The sequence below is a fragment of the Orbicella faveolata genome, unplaced genomic scaffold (genome assembly GCF_042242905.1).
Source record: "Orbicella faveolata isolate gen_17 unplaced genomic scaffold, um_ofav_v1 contig_48, whole genome shotgun sequence".
NCBI lineage: Eukaryota > Metazoa > Cnidaria > Anthozoa > Scleractinia > Merulinidae > Orbicella > Orbicella faveolata.
In genome coordinates, this window is record NW_028301578.1 from 15,854,758 (window position 1) to 15,867,683 (window position 12,926).

The following is a 12,926-nucleotide window of genomic DNA, read 5'->3' on the forward strand; positions in this document are numbered from 1 at the left end:
ATAATGGCCTAACTAACCTGCGCTACAGACCGTTCTTTGTTCCACCAGGAACATGATGGCCTAACTAACCTGCGCTACAGACCGTTCTTTGTTCCACCAGGAACATAATGGCCTAACTAACCTGCGCTACTGTAATAGTGGAGGGCTTAAATCCGTCAGCGGTAACTCCCACCATGCACGAGTAGGAGACTGGGTCTACCAGTACAGAGTGGATGAAGGAATCAGTTTCTTGGCTGTGGACCTGGAAAGAAAGTGAATTGTCAATCTAAGGGCTTATATGAGTTGATCTCGTCACCATTATCAATGACTATTCTATTATAAAGCAAAACTGATTGGCAAAAGTGTTACACAATGAAGACCAAACCTCGCTTTTATCTTTATGGTATGCTGTGCATAAAAAATTGTACATTCCAGCCTTGGGAAGTATTTGAGAATAACATCTAAAACCAAAAACAATACATGCATACAATTACTATCAAAACAATTTCAACATCTTTTTACGAAAAAAATTCAAAACACTGAGATCCTTTAATATCCTGCTAATATACATGTAAGCTCCTTTGTTAGATGCGTCATACCTCTTATAAGCATCTTCTGAGTTATGCACCACAGTATCCCCCACATCACCATCTGGCTCCAATATTTCTTGTATACTAAAGGACTCATCATCTAGCCACACCCAAGACACACAGTCATTTGCTGAAATCACCAGTGGATCGAGCTGGATTCCGTGGACAGCCACATGAATTTTGTGGACCTGAATTGATGATGCCACATGGACAGTTTAACCTACTGTTCTGTATATAGTATGTACCGATAAATAATCACTCTCACCTGAGACTCTGGGGTTACAACCACAGCACCAAAGACCTTGGGAAGGCCATTGCTAAGGAAAAAAGAAGAATCTTCAGTGACAAACAAAGTAAGTAACATAAACGTTTTGAATGTGTTAACAGTAGAAATGTATAGAACTTAGCCAATTACCATGAATGCTATCATGCTATGACAAAAAAAAAAACTAATGCCTCAGTTTTTTTATTGGTCAATCCACCTATGCTAGGATTGTAGATCTATGTTCACCTAGACGATGAAGGTACATGTACCGCCATACCTTGCAAAATAAAATACACCAAACTCTGTAAACACATTTGTAAAGGCACTTGCTGAACAAGTGGGCTTTCCACTGTAAAATCCACCAGGGATTGGTATGTGCTGATGGGAAACCTAATACAAAAAGAAAAAACAATGCATAGTCATTTCTACCTACAGCTACAAAACCAAATACCTCAGGAAAACTGTACAAGTATCAGTCTTAGGCAAGTTCAGTACAAGTATCCTTCAAGTACTCAAAAAAATTAAAAGTATGACAGCTTCTTTTCGAGACAGCCTCCAAGGATTACAATTAAGACAGTTAAAGTGTGTCACGGCTAATCACCTGCACTATGTTATGACGTTTCTGTGTACCTTCCCATTGCCACCACACCCAGTCTCCAGGGTGTACATTCAAGATTCTTGGTGTGAAGCCCTGGTCATGAACTTTGATTGTACGATGCTGCAGGAGGGAAAATAACTTTGTGGCACACTCTTGATTATAAAATTTCACTAATTTTAAGCTTGTTCAAGGAGCACTGAGCTTTTCATGTCAATATTTATACATCCAGTGGTAGATTCACAAACTCATTGAGAAGATATCTGGATCCTGAATATTTTAATTTTGATTATCATTCTTACACTCTTTCAATGAAGAGGCTCCAGCGCACAGGCCACTGCAACACTTGCAGTGAACAAAGAAAAGTTTTAAAAACAAAATGTACATTGCCTCTAAAATGTCCATAAATGTCTATCATATTATTGATCCCAGCCATCTGCTGAAATAGCTTTTTTTCTGCCTGTTTCATGCACTGTTGGTTTCAGCATCAGATTCAAAAAATGAAGTTGTACATGTAGCTTGTCATCATGTGATCTGTTCTTTTGAATCCCCTGCTGATACCAATGGTGCATGAAACGGCCTGAAAAAAAAAACCAGATGTCTGTGATCAAGAGTATGTACATGTCTGAGCAGCAAATTAAGTGGCAGTTGCTACCTGTAGGTTTTGGGATGGTACAATCATCGAATGATACAAAACAAAGAATAGAAAAGAATACATGTTTCCAAATTACTGTTGTTTAAGTTACCTTTGCAGTTCTCTCCACCACAACAGAACAGCATTGAGACTGGGAAACTGTATCTCTGCTACCCTGAAGCACCAGACAGTAAGTAAACTCTCCTATCTCATGAAACTTGTGAGTTGCCACTCCCAACTGACTCATAATGCTCTCCAGGTCCATTACTTTTTTACATCCACAACCTAGAACATTCAGTGGTGAAAAATAAAAGCAATTACCACAGTGACAATCAAAAGATTTAGTTATGATACATTCTCAATCCAACAGATTTACATGTAGCATTCCTCTCAGCCACGGGAATCATCATAACAATGCTAAAAAAAAAAAAAAAAAACTTACCAGATCTGAAAGATTTCCGTCTTACAGCCAAACCTTTAGCAGGTGTGCAGCAGCCCAGCTAAGTTAAACAAGAACAAACAGCTAATGGTTAAAGAAAATGCAGTTGCGATGTGTGGTTTCAGAAAATATCCATACTATTATTGGAAATCAAAGGAAAAGAGAGATCTCTAAAGCCAAAATTTTTGAAGGAAAGTATGGACCAAATCTAGAATTCATAGATAGAGAGGAATGGTATGATAAATTAACCACTGTACCCTGACAGTAGCAATTTTTAAAAACATCAATTGTACTTGTTTATTTTCAACTGATCTTATTTTAATCAAAAAGTAATTAAAAACTACCCCACAGTTCCATCTACGTCCCCTCCGAGCATCACCAATGCACCCTCATTCATCTAAATGTATAAATGCCTAAAATAATACTGAGAATATTGGGGCAATCTGACAAAATTCTTGAGAGTAATCTCTATGCATGTAATCCAGATAATAATATATAGATTTAGCCAAGCCTAAAAGAGGAGCTCCCGGGCCAGGTTGCTCAAAGCTCAATTAAGCTAATCCAGAATAAACGAAAATTTGATTTTAGTTTTGTAACTTTGTGGTGAGGTTTACTGCTTATATTGTTTGGCCCTGTTTTGAGTTTCAGTTATCTCAAACTACACAAAACAAAGCAGTGAAAAACATTAACAAGGTAACTTGACAGGAGCCCACAATCAAATCAAAAACCAGTGCTTGGTCAGTGGTCAACTTTAGAAAACACATGACCTCCATGAGCTCTAAACCTGAGCTAATTACCTCTTTCAGGATAAATGATTGCTCATGTTGTTGAGTCCACCAAACTCTCTCTCCTTCAAAAACTGTCCTGAGAGCTAACAAAAAACAATTAAAACAAATTAATAAGTAACAGATATAGAGCTCAACTGTCCAAGGTGTTTTAATACTTTGAAAATTATTGCTCACATGTCGTTTTCATAAACACTTATCTTGTTGATAAAGGTAAAGATAAAGCTCTGTGAACAACAACAGCAACAACAACATTAATTTTTAGTACGTTTCCGTTTTTGGTGAACCTTACATGGAGCAATGATCTCCATGAATCAGCAAATTACCAAATATGAAATCTGAACAAATCCTATGCACAGCATGAGTTTTGTGCTTTGTAATTTCACTACATACGTACATCTATGCTTGTTTGGAGTAGGTAGTAGTTTTACTGCTACATGTACGTAGTCCGAGCTGCATGTATTATTCCTTACCAGGTGTAAATTGGCCATCCATTATCTTGATGACATGCTCCCTTGGTTTGGGTTGTACCACAACACACCCACGTAACTGGGAGAGGTCAGCCATGTTGTAAACATAGTGATATAGGCCTTGCTCAGTAAACTGATGGCACACAAGCTCGGCAATTCTACAAGACGGAAAATAATGAGATGTGCAGGTACAAAAGATGCAAGCTTATTAATAAAAAATGCTTAATTATTATAAATCTGAAAAAAAAAAACCAACAACAACAACAACAACAACAACAACAACCTGGGAGTATCACTTTGTAAGGGACAGTATATACATGTAATCTTAATTCAATCATACACTAACATACAATGTACGTGTAAGGGGGGGGGGGGGATTGTATAATAAAAGGGATTGTTTCATGGTTCATTGTGTGTAATTAATTAAATTAAAGTCCTTTTGTATGGAGTCTCTCAATAAACAAGGTCTAAAAGAACCCATCTGAAGAAAACCCTGGTACACCAGATTGCAAATGAAACAAGTTCAAGGTAATTACACAAACTGCATATACCTTGATGAGCCAGACAGTTTTGCTGTAACCTAAACGTACAATAAAGAAAATTATTAATATTCAAATAATTTTATTAATAATTGAATTAAAAATTATTTTCAATTAATACTTTCCAATATCATAGTTATATATTACAATATAGATAATATGAAACTTCATACCATAAAATTATAAAACAATTCAATATTCAATGGTACAAAGCCATTACAGAATTTATATAATTGAAACTGCAATATTTCTTACTAGAAACTAACACTCTTACCAAAGGGCTGGCCAGGGAATCTTTATAAATATATGCATCCACAATTTTGCTGCCATGAATCTAAGGAGAGAGTATTCAAAAGTTGGTGTTTGTTTTTGTTCTTTATCTGTTGGTTTGATCGATAGTTTATTTTATTTTTGTTACATAATATTAAAAACCCTTACCCTGCTTGACGAACACTCAAGCCAGATTCTATCTTGGACTCTAGCTGAGATCAAATTGGGATGCAGACCTTCCTCAGATGGATGAACTAGGAACTCCCTTAAATTTAACAATATGATAAATATTGATCCCAACTTAGTCATAATACCTCTGCAGATCTTATCACATTATACGGTGGAACTTCAGTTTAAAGAACCTCTATGGTTTGACTAACAATATTCTTCGCCCCAGTAGTGGTGGAATATAAATTAAGGACAAGAACGTCACAAGAACCTTGTTATATCAAACATATGTTGGCAGTCTCCTGGCCCTTTGTTACACATATACTGAGGTTCAATTTGAACTTGGCATGAATGACTGACTGCCTTGTGGCAGAAAAAAATAACTATGTACCTGCTTTTTAGCCTAGATCATCACCTCTAATACTAGACTGTTGATATGACAAGACTTTGATATTTATACCAGATTTTGACATTTTACATGTTGATGGCCAATTGTATATAATTGAGTAGCTGCCTTAAGTGACAGCATTTGACTACATAATATTGAGTATCTAATCCACAGAGAAGCTGTAATTATGCAGTCTACAAATTTGACAAATGTACCTGTCTGTTTGTGTAACCTTCACCAAACAGAAAGAGCTAGTTACGTCATCATCAGCCCAGTCAGCATCATAGTTTTCAAGGTGAAAGTAGTACAATCCTGTGTTCTGGAATGTCCTTTCACAGACTGATTTAACTTCGAGCCTGGAGGAAAAAGCCAAAAATGTTACATTTTTTCTCATCATTGTCAGCAATAATAATTATTTTGTCAGCAGCTACCAGTATATGTAAGTATGTTGTACAGTATAGTTGAAGCCTGGTCATTCAATTTGCATTTTGATCAGTTTACATACACTACAATCACAATGTGCTAGGCTCTACATGTAAAATATGCTAGTCTAAGGGCTCTAAGGTAAGTTAACCTCAAATTCACATGGCCTATTAGTTACAAAACACAAGGACGGGACAGCTGGTACTCTGTCGGTCTGTGATTGTATAAACCTTATTTCCCATATTAGGATTATAACCTGCTTATTTTGAGCACAATTTTCTACGAAGTGTTCTCTTTTTTTTTTTTTTTTTTTCGTTTTTTAACCCTGGTCACAAGTCCAAAGTTCAACATACAGTACTGATCAGAAGAAACCTAACAGGGAACGCTTGACCGAACGTGCTCTGTTTCCGTTCCACATGCGTTCCCGTTCCTGTTCTGTATCCGTTCCGTTCCCGTTCTGTATCCGTTCTGTGCTGTTCTGTTCCCGTTCTGTTGGCGTTCCATCAGTAAGTATTCTTGGAACTCGTTGAGAGGAATGAGGTTTCTGAGAACTCGTTTACAAGATTAGCGACACTCATTTGCATTTCATAAAATGAGTTTAAAATGTTGCCTTTATGCAAGAATATGGACAGGAAACTTAAATTTTCGTGAAACAATGAGTCCAGTTACTCGAAAAATATGGGAAGATGGTATTGTAACTTCAAGGCCAGTTTATAGTAAGTCTTTTTCTGGGTAATTCCTTTTTCCGAAACTATACAAAGCGACCGGCAATCTGTGTGATTGCCCAAGGAAAGGAAGAAGTAAACCAGCTTGTCAAGCACTTTTAACGCCATTGATGAAAAAATGCAACAAATACTTTTAGTAAAGATTTAACATTGAGGTATTGGCGAAAACTGTTCAGCGAATGCGGCAGAAACTTGGCTGAAGGACGCCAGCAGTTCAAAGTACTGACAAAAAGCCAAAGCGAGCACGTTGTGATACTTTTACTGACGGTATTTTCAAAGGCGAATTTTTAGTAAAGACTGAACGTTATCCTCACTGATCCTTCCGCAAAGTTGGCCAACAACACCGTAATAAAGGTCGACCAAGACATCGACGTTTTGTTTTGTTTCTCTTCATGAGGAAACCTTTCAATCCCAGTCTAACTTGACTCGTCCATCCATTTCCTTATGTGGACATAAGTTGAGCTTGTTGACAATAACAAAATGGCCATGATGAACACAAAATGGACAAGAAGATACAGGGAAGATGCTTGCTTAGTGCGTGTAAAAAGAAATAAAAAAAGACATAAGATGATTCGTTATGTCATTTTCTCAAGATCACCGGCTGGACAAAAATTGAACAAACGTGTATTTAAAGTTACATCGTTTCCAAATCCCTGGTAAGCACTCTGATAGTGTAACTTATGTACTACCATGTGTTCTGAAGAACGCGTTCTCTTACAGTTTGCATTCTGGAGAACACTTTTTTCCATTTTTGTGATTCGTAACGGTTCCGTATCCGTTCCATTTCCGTTCAGTATCCGTTCTGTATCCATTCTGTATCCATTCTGTACCCGTTCTGTACCCGTTCCATTCACGTTCTGGTACCCATTCTGTATCCGTTCCGTTCCCGTTCGCAAACGCGTTCCCTGTTACGTTTCTTCTGATCGGTACTGTACATTGTACCTGATATTTAACCTTTTAGGAATTCACATCTCATTGTTGAGATAAAATTACCTTGACTTGGAAATAAATCCACTGTGCTTAAAACAATACCTGAAAATCAGTGAAATTGTTTGTAATTGACAATCAGTAAAATGCATAAAATAAATGATTGTTCCAGTGCATGTATTGAACATAACTGCTGTTTCTGCTCAAATTCAGTATATAAGACAGGCCTGGAGTATTGTCCCCACACACCCATCCTATGTAGTTTTGAACAACCACAACCAGCATCTAAAAAAAGTATAATTATATTAAATTATACGTACATAAGTGTATTATTTAAGACAGGTAATTAAAGAAAATTTTAGTTAGCAAGAGATCACTTAATAATAAGTTATTATAATTGCCCTTGTCATATCAGCTCAGTATATTATAAAAGACATTTTTGCCATGGAAAATGACTGGAAGGTATGTGTTAAATTAATTAAATGTGAAATATAATTTTAAAAAACCCTACGTTTTACAAAATTACCTACAAGCACTTCTATTTGTATCTTGTATAGCCATTCACATGTAATTTAACTGCATACAAGTGTCATTCATGCTAAAGGTAGCAGGCTGCATATAACAGGGGTGGCTAATGGTAAATGCAAGACTTTGCAAGAAAACGAGATTAGCATTTTTCTTTGCGAGCCCAAGACATTTTGATTTCTTCAATTGCGAGACCGAGACTTTAAAGTGTTTTGAATGCGAACTCAAGACGTTCAGGTTCTAAGATGTTGTGATGTCATTTAACTTTACTAAAAAATAATAAACAAATCGGCACTTCACGACTTTCTTCTTAGCCTTGAAAAAAATCGAGACTGCGAGACAGCTTTGTGAGAAAAATCGAGACTGTGAGATGCCATAACCGCTAAAAAACTAGACTGCGAGACCTGTGAAATTCGATGAAAATTTTGCGAGACCCATGGTTTTTAAAGGACCATTCACCACCCCTTACAACAATAATTCACATGAATGTAAAATAATTTAACTAGTTTTGTGCACTAGCAAAACACCTACTCCATTTCTTGCAGATAACAAGGTGTTTCAGCAACTCTGTTTTCACAGCTCCACTGGACAGTGTCACCTTCTTGAATGCTAAAAAACTGCTGCTCAAATCTTCCATGATTTACCTAGTAAATGACCATTCAATAACATGTTGTTTTGAAATGACATTCCTATATGGTCTGGTGCATGTACACAAGACTGTATAATTTGACAATAATTTCTAACTTACAATAATCTTGAGCTGCATGATAACTACATGTAAGTTGTTATCCAGTGGACAAACAGTTCTATAAAATTATTTCTGAACATACACTTCAAAAGTACAGTAACGTGCTAAGTTATATACACAGCCCTGTTGGCTTCCGCTTCCGGAAATAATACTCATACCCTCAGCCTGTGTTATTCTAGGCATTTGTGAGAAACTGATAATAAACAGCATGCTTAATTAAACAAATAAAGTTACAAAACTTAAAAAACTATCAATAGATAAGTTCAAATACTGAGCACTCTTGCAACACTCATTCAATAATCAGCAACTAAACTCACAAATGACTATATAAAGCCTTAATTTACTTTCTCAGTAAAATAATACCAGTTAACAAAAACAACCAATTGAAAGATACAGCTCAGAACTGACAAAGTAATGTCATAAGTGACTATCCACAATAGACTAATAGTGATCACTAAATGAAAATCTTTCAGCACTGCATATTATATTACATCCAGCTCCATTAACTAAAATACACTTTTTTCAAATATTTAAGTGCCCAGGGTGGTCACTTTTAAGAAATTCATGTGCAGAAATCCCGTATAGAATTAAAACTACATATTCAGTATACATGAAGGATAAAAAAAATGCAATGAAAATTCTTCAAGCACCTTGATTTTAGTGACTGGTTTCTCCAACACTTGTACTTTTAAAGTCTTGAGCTTGTCACTAAAAGATCCACTGCAACAATTGAAAATAATAAGTAAAATAATCTAGAGTATTTCTGTTTTGTTTTTATTGTGCACGTTGTTAAGTTTTTATTCTATTTCTTCAATTATGTCAATATTGTTACCCTTACATGTTAATGCTATTTTTTTTTAATGGTACAAATTCTTTAACTTAGACAATTTTTCCAGTTGTTGTTATAAATTGTACAAACCTCAAAAAGGTAAATTGGCCTTCCCTTCCCAAGCACACTTTAAAAGAACCAGAGCAAGCTAGACTGCCACTGTTATATCCACCAGGTACATGATCCAGCTCTGTACCACTCACCTGAGTATTAAATAATGATATAAATAAATTAGACAGAGTCTACTATATTGTTAGTGCGCACATGTTCTGCGCATCACACTCCACGCGTGCACTAGGGTTGACATTGACACACATGTAATCAACTATGCTACCAAGAACGCGACTAAAATGAAAGCAAAATTCTCCTACTGTGAAAATCAACTTTTTCCACAAAAACCATTGTATTTACTAAGCACCATCCTTAAAATAAATGTGAAAGCATGCGAGTTAATCAGCTAAATCTTCTCAGTAAAAAAACAAACAGCCAGCTTCAAGAAAACAAACTGAAATTCAGAAAAGGAATTATCTCAAAAATTGGCTTGTTATAATTATATAATATTCAATATCATACATATAACCAATTTTCAGCCCCTTAACAACCAGGGTTATACAACAAAGTACTTAAACCCAACAGTTTTAAAAACTGTCAATGTTCGCAACATTAAATTAATTAATATTATACCTGAATGATGTTGACACCTGAAGATGGTCTTTCTAAATTCCATTCAAACAGGATGCACTGAAAATTCCCAAGTCATAATTGTATCAAACAAAATCTTATGTATTTAGAATAAAGATTGGTGGGAAATAATTAGGCTGCATTCCTTTGGGGTGACCTGGATCAGTGAACTGAGATCCCCCAGACATTGTACAAGTCATAATGAATCTCTGACCAAAGTGAAAGAATCGATTCCTTTAATGTACCATCATCTGATTGTTCTTGAATCACTGATCATGATCCAGATCACCCCAAACTAACGTTCATTATTTATTAAGTTTGTGACATTTGCATAATTTGTAACGGTTTGAAAACAAACACATCCAAAACGCAATATAACTCAATTAATAAGTAATGATTTCAATCTGCCTGACTGAATAAATGTGCATTTGCTAAATAGCATATCCATTCGGCCTTAGCAACTTAAACATATCTTCCATGTTACGTTCATTCTGTGGCCCTAGATAAGATTAAATTAAGCCTACGCTGTGACTATAGTTGCTGTGTAGATGCGGAACTTACCTGTCCTTTATGTAGAACGAGTTTAGACGGGCAGAATCCCTCATCCGATACACGAACGACAATATCTTCTGCAAAACAAAATTAAAATAGAAAGAACGATTAATGTAAAGGGAATAAAAAGTGAACGCTGGGATAGAACACACTGTAGGACTTCATGATTTTACGCCCTTTTAGGATTGTTTTCACGCTTCAGGACGCGAGCAAATTATCGGATAAACTGCATTGTACCTGTAAATGCGCCATTTTCGCCATTCATTGTTGAATTAATAAAGTTCTTTGATGGTCCAGAGCAAACAATTCCCATCTTAAAAAGAAGATCACGGTTCCATGACAGTTAATTTCTTCTTCTGAGAAACAAATCTCGCATTTGTCAGCCATCTCGAAGAGTCGATCGAGACCAAGATGTACGAAGCTAAATTTGTGGCCTTCAACATGACTTCATTTCGGTAAGAAAATCGCCATAGCTACTGCCCAACCTTCATAACGTTGAACTATTGTACATCTAAGACACCATTTCGCTGAAATATATAAGGACTCAGCTGAAAATCGCAAGCAAACTTTTGACTACTGAATTCTCACTTGCAGCCGCAATTTCCATAATCGTCCCCAGGCCAGAGCTACACACAACTTCCTAGCCAGGGAGGGGTGGGATGTACAGTAGGTTTGCCACGCGCCCGCGCTCATTGTAAAGTCAGTTGCCGCATTTACGTCGATGATCACTATTAGAAAATTTGTTTCCTGTCTATAGATGTAGCTACAGTTCATTCGATACATGTAGCTACAGCTCATTCTGGAAATTCACTCAATTTAGTCTGTAATTTTTTCTGTTCTTTTACTTTTCATCTCTCTTTCGGGTCAAGATTTTGACAGATTTTTTTTAATATTTTCTCCAGGCCGGCGCCTGGCACGCAAGTCTGAAGAATTGTTTAAGGGGAACTGAAATGTATTTTCATCATTTCATAAATTCTTGCATGAGCCGAATTTTTGTGTGAATGATCCTTTCACAGGGAGAGCCAAAGTGAGTCAGTCTTCTCTTTGTCCAAGTACCCTTCCCGGAAGTCGAGTGATGATCACGTGTCAATATGAAGTTTAAAAGAAAAAGTTATTCCAGTGAATTCCGGAATCGACATATTATGAGTCAGGAGTTGGAGATGAACAGATTGTCACATCCTTCATCATTCCCCAAATACTTGCTTACAAACAGTGATGAACTTTGCATTCTAAACACTAGTGGACTTGCTGGATGAAAGGGCATACCCCATCTCTATCCAGAGAATGTTGGTGTACAAGATGATCCAAGATGGCTGCCAAAAGAACAGTGAAGAAGAAAGATCACGCGAGATAAAATAAGTAAGATGTTTACTGATGTTCACACAAGAACAGCCTAAGGCCGCTTACGAAGTTTGAAACGTTATTAAAGATTGCATGCAGAGAAAAAATGATCAGCATGGCTGCGTGATCTGATTCACATTGCACGGGCTGTTGCGTCTTATCAAAGTCAATTTAATCGGATGAATTGCTTATTTGAAAGGTGAGAGAAAAACGATAAAAAACGATCAAACCTAGGAATTGGTTTAAAAAGTACTTTAGTGGTATGGAGGATTTTATATTCGATCAGAAGAGGGTTTATTGTAAATTCGATTTGCAATTCATATGTCATTATTATATTTCACCCCACGAACGCTCTGGAACAGTTTTCAGTGTGAAAATAAATCAATATAGGTTGATGAAGGGGATGTTTTTTAATGGCCAATATATGAAGTTGTTCAATTCGTATTTCTATTACCACCTAAACCTTGATTTTGTCTTAGATGGCAACGTGTCTCAGAAAAATAAAAATAAGTGGCGCACATTTAAAAAAAAAAAAATGATCAAAATTATCCGTGTTCCGTCACGAGCTATACGATGACTGAGGATTTTTTCCAGCTGTATTTGAACTACGTCACACCAAAGTGGCGAGTTTAAAATTTCCCGCATCCGACTTTAATTGCGATCTTTATCAAATTTTCTTTTAACCGTCAGGTATCATCGAAGATAAAAAAACGCTTGACAAGTTAATCTTTGCAGTTCTTTTCAAAGATTTACCTCTCGCTGATCGCTACATCTTCATCAGTTCAATATATCATGGACAAAATTTTCCGTGTCTCTCGAGGCCCGTTTACACGAACAACAATCAATCGAAATCAACAAAGGTTTGCATGTTCGCTTTGATACGCCGCCAGTTCCCATATAATTTTAATTTCAATTATTTTTTCTGGCCTTTCATCACACGATTCCCGATTTCAAAATAAGCCTGCACTGGTTGGCTGTAATAGTTGATTTACAATAATTAAGCCAAAACATTCACCGCGGAATGTTTTCAAACTTCGTTGTGTTTTTCTTTGC

General features: G+C 36.3%; 1 protein-coding gene across 2 annotated transcripts in view; it reads right to left on the bottom strand.

Moving 5' to 3' along the window:
• Positions 1 to 11,149, bottom strand: part of LOC110065591 (uncharacterized) — a 38,267-nt gene extending 27,118 nt beyond the window's left edge. For both annotated transcript variants that reach the window (XM_020772736.2, XM_020772735.2), the window contains exons 1-21: positions 10,770 to 11,149; positions 10,542 to 10,609; positions 9,984 to 10,040; positions 9,390 to 9,502; positions 9,121 to 9,190; positions 8,254 to 8,366; positions 7,264 to 7,302; positions 5,338 to 5,478; positions 4,735 to 4,831; positions 4,571 to 4,630; positions 4,309 to 4,337; positions 3,761 to 3,915; positions 3,300 to 3,373; positions 2,506 to 2,563; positions 2,176 to 2,348; positions 1,436 to 1,552; positions 1,112 to 1,224; positions 835 to 886; positions 579 to 757; positions 365 to 440; positions 122 to 241 (exon numbers count right to left, since the gene is read on the bottom strand). In XM_020772736.2, the coding sequence (XP_020628395.2) occupies positions 122 to 241; positions 365 to 440; positions 579 to 757; positions 835 to 886; positions 1,112 to 1,224; positions 1,436 to 1,552; positions 2,176 to 2,348; positions 2,506 to 2,563; positions 3,300 to 3,373; positions 3,761 to 3,915; positions 4,309 to 4,337; positions 4,571 to 4,630; positions 4,735 to 4,831; positions 5,338 to 5,478; positions 7,264 to 7,302; positions 8,254 to 8,366; positions 9,121 to 9,190; positions 9,390 to 9,502; positions 9,984 to 10,040; positions 10,542 to 10,609; positions 10,770 to 10,845 (1,980 nt within the window). In that variant the 5' untranslated portion in view covers positions 10,846 to 11,149. The remainder of the gene's footprint in view (positions 1 to 121; positions 242 to 364; positions 441 to 578; positions 758 to 834; positions 887 to 1,111; positions 1,225 to 1,435; positions 1,553 to 2,175; positions 2,349 to 2,505; positions 2,564 to 3,299; positions 3,374 to 3,760; positions 3,916 to 4,308; positions 4,338 to 4,570; positions 4,631 to 4,734; positions 4,832 to 5,337; positions 5,479 to 7,263; positions 7,303 to 8,253; positions 8,367 to 9,120; positions 9,191 to 9,389; positions 9,503 to 9,983; positions 10,041 to 10,541; positions 10,610 to 10,769) is intronic.
• Positions 11,150 to 12,926: the final 1,777 nt, after the last annotated feature.